Source organism: Manacus vitellinus, unplaced genomic scaffold (assembly GCF_001715985.3).
Source record: "Manacus vitellinus isolate BGI_N305 unplaced genomic scaffold, ASM171598v3 scaffold_36_pilon, whole genome shotgun sequence".
NCBI classification, from domain to species: domain Eukaryota; kingdom Metazoa; phylum Chordata; class Aves; order Passeriformes; family Pipridae; genus Manacus; species Manacus vitellinus.
In genome coordinates this window covers 1,407,584-1,414,199 of record NW_021940508.1, presented here as the reverse complement: position 1 = coordinate 1,414,199, position 6,616 = coordinate 1,407,584, and the positions used below count along the sequence as shown (strand labels likewise).

Genomic DNA, 6,616 nt, shown 5'->3' with positions numbered 1-6,616 from the left:
GGGATTCCGATTTGATTGCAGATATTGCGCGTCCACGGCCTTGCACGTGTTAAACACCCACTAAACGCACATGACAGGTGTATAGCGCGTGTGAAAGCCGTGGATCCGTCATAGTGCTGGCACGGGATTTCAGGGTTAGGGCCTGTTCCAGCTGGCGATTCCCTGGGCGTCCCGGGGCACAACTGCACCTCTGCCTTCAGAGACGGTGTGGTGCTGATAACATCAAGATCCTGGGTTCGATCCTCGTAGGGGCCATTGGCTTAAGAGTAGGACTCAAGGATCCTTGTGGGTCCTTTTCATCTCCGAATATTCTGTGATTCTGTGGAAGGACAGATGCTGGATGACTGCTGGCTCTCACCAGGAAGGGACAGTGGCATGCTGCCGAGACACACACGGCAGTTGGTCCACCAGTAGGTGGCCAGAGTTGTTTCTCTAGTGTTTGTCTAGTGACACCTCTAACCTCACAACGATAATGGAGGAGCTCATCCAGTCGGGGGGAATTCTGCAGTCATTATCAGTGACACAGGGTTTGTGGTTGGTAATTGTTATTTGGGCTGGTGGTCATGGAATCATAGAAGAGTTAAAGTTTGAAAAGACCTCTAAGATTACATGGAGTCGATCAGTTAACTCATCACCACTGTGTTCACCACTGGTCCGTATCCCTGGGTGCCACATTCACACATTTTCTGAACCCTTGCAGGGACGATGATTCTACCACTTCACCGAACAGACTGTTCCAATGCCTGACTGCTCTTTTAGTGAAGAAATTCTTCCTTATGTCTAAACCTCCCCTGGCACAATTTGGGGCCATTTCCTCTTGTCCTGTCGCTTGTTAGCTGGGAGAACAGACTAATCCCCACCTGGCTACAATCTCCTTTCAGGTGGTTGTAGAGAACAATAAGATCACCCCTGAGCCTCCTTTTCTCCAGGCTAAATACCCCTAACTCCCTCAGCTACTCCCCATATGACTTGTGCTCCTGTCTGTTCACCAGCTTCATTGTCCTTCTCTGGACATGACCATCCATCCTTGCTGGATGCAACACAGTAAAAAAAAAAAAAAAAAAAAAAAAAAAAAAGCCCTCAAATAACTACAGAAGATGGCTGAGAAAGGAAACAGATCTTTCTGTGTAATAATTTTTGCCTCTGAGGTACAAATGCAATGAAAGTAAAAGCGATAACGTTTTCCAAAAAATGTGGGATGGAAATACAGTTGTTTCTGTGGAGCATGTATATTGTACCAGTTCATATATTGTGTCTTAATTTTCTGCTGTGCTGAACAAATAAGTTACTTTTTAAAACTGTATTCTTTTATGAATTATTAACTACTGTTACAAATTGAACTTTCCTGAAGACAGCATGTGTCAAGTGAATAAAATAATTGCTTTCTTTTTTCTCTGGGCTGTGTAATTTTGGATCTATATATCTTAAATGAAATAGATCACTTTGACATGGTATGTATGACCCAGCCAGTAGCTAGCAAATGGCTGGCACATTTTTCCCATGGAAGAGATGTACTACAGGTGTTTACAGTGAAGTGGAGGAATGCTGGGCTCAGCTGCAGAAAATTAGCCTGTCAGCCCAGAAAACAGTGAGCTTTGAAGTATTTATCTGTACATTTAGGGTTGAGTTTGGAGTTAGGACAACTATGGAATAAGGAGAGAAGAGTTAATTTCTGAATTTTCTCTCTTTGAGCTCCACCAAATGTCTCAACTAAGCCAATTCTTAGTGTTTTTCAAAAGATAGATCAGACTTCAGCCCTGCATTGTATGACTTAGTTAAAGGCAGAATTTGTACCTAGAAGCACAGGAATAGAGTAGTGTTTGTGACTCTTATAATCTATTAACTACATTTTAAAACAGATAAGAAGTATTTAAAAGTTCTTAAGCAAAAACAGGAATTAAGCTGAGGTGTAATAAAAAATGCCTAAAACAAAGTTTTCCCTAAATACCTCTTTATTCTGGAGGTCTTATCTTCCAGGAACATCAGCTCAGCAAGAGGTGGGACAACTACACTTCTTGATTTGAATGAATGAGTTTTATTATTATTATTGAGTCTATTATTTTGAATTAAATCTTGTCCTAAACAATGGGGCCTTTGCTGTAGCTGTAAGGTGTGTATGTATCCTTCCACACCAATATGTTTATTAGCCTCTCAGAGTGTATTCCTTTCAGATGTCTTTAATTTCAAAAGCTGTGGTGAAGTTGTCCAAAACAGTGTCCTATTCCGCTTTCCAACTTTTCTTTGTTATAATAATGTTTAATACTGGAAAAGTGCAAATCTTACTGTATGTGTGGAGTTCCCTTACACTACCCAAACTGGCAGTTGCTTAAGAAAGGTTCAGTTCTAGTAATACTAGATAATGGTAAGGAGCTGTTATTCCTATTAATTTCTTTCTTACTTACCAGCAGCAGACTTTGAACTTTGAGGTGTAGTTGGAGTATACCCAGACACTAAGCTTACAGTCTAAGGCACTGATTCTGCCTCTGATGTTGAATGGAGAGAACCACAGCAAAGTCAGCAAAACTGAAGGGGGTGCAGTAGTCTGCTAGTCCTGAGCTACTTTTCTAATAACTTATTACAAAAATTGGTATAAAATATGACTGGATGCACTGGAAAAACCAAAGAGGAATGAACTGAAGACATGTTGTTAATCTTTAATTCTTTTTACCAATGATTTACCTAATGTCACCGCAGGAAAGAAAAAGTCTCTCCAGGACTGCACAGGATTGTGATTGTCTAATTTCTAGCAGATTTTCTGTTTCCTTTTGTTTTCATTTTAGACCTTTTGTCAGGACTGTTTGGTATAAATCATGAGTTACTGCTCTGAAGTTCAGATTTATACTTGGGAAACCTTCAGAGAATGTTTTTTACTCCAGTTTTGCTGATGTAAAGAATTTAGGTCATGTTGATGCTAACCTGAGTGCATCTTGTTATACATACGAGATGTAGATATTGATGCATAATACTGGATTTAGAAAAAACAGAGACAATTTCTTAATTTCAAGCTTCCTGAAATACTTAGGAAAAATAAAAATTATCATTCATGACCTGGACTAAGCCTTCATTACCTGTTGCACCCTTCATTTGTCTTGGGCAACCAGCCAAGTCTGAAATCAGTTTAGCAGGAACCTCCAGCTACTGACCTCATTTGGAAAAAAAACCACCACAAAACAAAAACTGAAACAAAACCCAAACCCCAGAACTGTTTGGAATAATCTACAAGGATCCAAGATTCAGGCAGGTATATGAAATAGCTCAGTCAATATGAATTCGAGCCATTCCACTGAATTCAGGTCTGAATTTGCCCTCATACATGTCAACACTGGTAATAATCTGGAAGATATCTCCTTCCTATTTTGGGAGGAAGGAGGGCTGTTCCTTGAGTTTCCATGGTGGAGCAATGGAGAGAAAAACGTGAAAATATGAATCTGTCTGAGGCACTATGACCTCTAGGATTCCTGTGTGTGAGGTATATGTGGCCATTTGACCAATGTATTTAACATTCCCCTTGGCACTCTTTGAAATTGTCTATTATAAAACAGATGGTGCAGTAGTTACTTTTTCAAGGGCTAGAAGAGCATGACTACATCTGGAATTAATCTTTAGCTCCCTAAACCAATAGATCACCAAGTTTTAAGAGGGCCTTCTAATATAATTGCATTGCACAAGTACAGAGAAAGAATACACGGCTTTAAGGCAAAGTATAAGCAGTCCGGAACTATAATTCATAGACGCACAACTCTTTCTGTTCAACTGTCTCATTTTGGGCAAGTATTTTCTACAAGAATTCTTTTTATTTTCATTGAGCAACAGCAGTAAGTTAAATATGTAACTTCTCAAATGAGATTTTTTAAAATCCATAAATTTTCAGGGTTTCTATAAAGTATTTTTCTTTTTCTGTTGGCAACTACAGTATTCCTAAAGAGATGACCTCTTTCATTTTCATGCTGTCCTTTTCCCAAAAGGATAGCTAAAAGTTGTATTAAAATAGCATGCACACTAGCATCATTCAAATAAAGTTAGTGATGGAGTTTTGGATGATTATTAAGTATTATAACACATGCTCTGAAGAATGATGGGAAAAGGGCACTAGGACATTCAGTGTTGATACTAAGGTAAAAACTATCTGCAAACTTCAATGCCAAGGGAAAGTGCAAGTTTTAACCCACAGAACCTCATATTTGAAACTGCCTTGTGCTAAACTGCCTGGCTAATATTTGATCTGAATTATCTAAATATTTAAAATATTGAATGTGTTATCTGTCATGGAAAAAAGGTTGTATTTTCTAAAATGCCTTACTTTCTGCAAAGGTCCTGAATTTGTGTAACCAAGTGATTGTAAGGGCAAGGAATTCTGAATGCTATCAAATCTACAGGTCAGGTATCTAGTATTATGTTTAGAAAGATAAAATGTCTCTCATCTGTAGTATTTCAATTGGCTTGTATGCTTTTCTGTCTTCTTTTGTAAGGCACCTAAAACAGGGAGACATGAAACGCTCGTGTTAGTTTATATTCCCAGATTAAATTGTTGGCCCTCTAATTATCATACTCTGTAAGTATGATAAACACTGCACAAAGTAAGAAGCATTTCACAATATTGATTTGCTGAAGCCAATGGAATTCCTGAAGAATTACTCAGATCTCTGGGTGGCTGATGAAAATGAAATCAACCTCTACCCACCAGTTCAGAACTTGTCATACCAGATTACAGATTGCAGCTACCTTGCCTTGCAGTTCTTTGTAATCATTGTAGCTGCATTACACAGCTTGAAATTGGAAGTTTTCCTGAAGTTTTTACTTATTTCAGATGACTATTTCATATTACTATCTTTATTTCAGGTCAGTATCTTTACCTGCCCCTGGGGGCACACACAGCACAATTGTGACAGGATATTATGCAAATAGAGGTCTATCTTATGCTTAGATTCTGGTTATATGACATGGTTATTCTTTTGATATCTGTTAAAGTATTCTAGAGGGTTTGCCTTCAATCTTCTCCTTACACTTAAGATGCAAATATTATATAGCTGATTCTGTAGAGTGCTGGGCAACCTGATTAATTCTACACTTAGAGATTAACGTTTTTGAGAAATAGAGTCAACAATGCATACATGTGTATAAGCACTCCCAAGGAACAGTGACACCAGAGACAGCAGAAGTGTACCTGCACTGACCATAGCAGGGGGTGGGCTGCAGCTTGCATCGTCCTCTGTTCTCATACCTGCCTACATGCCATCTAGGTAGGATCCCTATTGACAGTCTGCAGATGTTCATCATCATGCGGTTGGTATATAAAACTGAATTAGTATTCTTATTGAAAGTGTTGTAGACTTTTCATTCACTTGTTTTGCACACTTCCAGAAAAGCATGGCTAGATCTTGACTGGTGTTTTCCACTGCAGCTAGTCAAAAATGAACTGTTTCCACCAGCCTGTGTGCCCTGTGCATATTCAACTCTTCTCTGTGCTGGCTGACAACTGGAATACTTTCTTTGTAAATAAGAAAGGCATTTTGTCAAGAAAGATTATGTTCTGTTGAATTTTTTCAAAACCCTGGAAAAAGATTGTGTGATTAGTTATGAAAGTCACTTGATAACTTTTACTGTTTAATATGAATCCATAGGGGTTTTTGGAAGTAGAGAGACTGTGGTTGTGCAGATGAATTCAATTTTGTACTTCTAATTTACATTAAGAACTATGCTGTAACCTGGATCCAAGTAGAAAATTCTACTTACACCTAAGTAATATAGTATTGCCTACACTACAAGTGAATAAGGAAAGACCCTTAAATAAGCTGTCCAAATTCTGTGTGCAAATCTGAGATGCTAAAGTTCTCTGGCTTTGTTTTGACTAAAAGTTTCATTTTCTGTTATTTATAATGGCACACTAATCCACATGAGGGCACCAGCTGACATCTTATTCTCAGACCAATGTGTAATCTGCTTCTGAAATGAACATGTCAATCAATGGTCACTCCATCCTTACAGAGGTAAAGATTGAACTGTTAAATGTTACAATTCTCAAACTTTGGGTTTTTTTCAATGCTTAGGTCAGCAATATTTTCACTGTCCCTAAACTCTACATGCAACAGAAATCTTGAAATATACTTTGATCGCATAGAGATGTGGGGCTGTTAAGTTTTTAAAAGAAATAAAATAAAAATTATTTTTAACCTGGCTATATAATGGCTTCTGAAGGAATATTCATTAAATTTGGTGAACTTTACTATTTCTTAACTTTGAAAAGAGGACAAAAATCCAAAGGTTTTAGCCTCATGTTTGTTAAGCCCACAAAAATTTGCGGTCAACACCAATTCCATTTGTAGACAAGCGTACAATCAGGTTATTTTTAATATTTTTAATATTATATATAATAAAAGTTAAACAATCTTTAAATAAAAAAGCAAAGTGTAATCAATGCTGGACTCTGGGTTAGGCTGAGAATTCCAGACCAAGATTGTCCCCTTCCTTTCCCTGCTGAACATTAAGAACATTAACCAACGTACAGTACAGGAACAACCTCATTTCCTCTCCCAGCTCCTAAAGTGTCAGGGAATCAAAACTGCAAAGGCCTGAGGTTTTCTTCAGGGACCAGAAGACTGAATAGTGTAAGGAGGAT

General features: G+C 38.1%; 1 protein-coding gene across 1 annotated transcript in view; it reads right to left on the bottom strand.

The window, feature by feature from the left end:
* LOC115307641 (molybdopterin synthase sulfur carrier subunit-like) overlaps window positions 1-486 on the bottom strand; it is a 5,192-nt gene extending 4,706 nt beyond the window's left edge. The window contains exon 1 of the mRNA XM_029961518.1: window positions 461-486. Within this exon, the coding sequence (XP_029817378.1) occupies window positions 461-486 (26 nt within the window). The remainder of the gene's footprint in view (window positions 1-460) is intronic.
* Window positions 487-6,616: the final 6,130 nt, after the last annotated feature.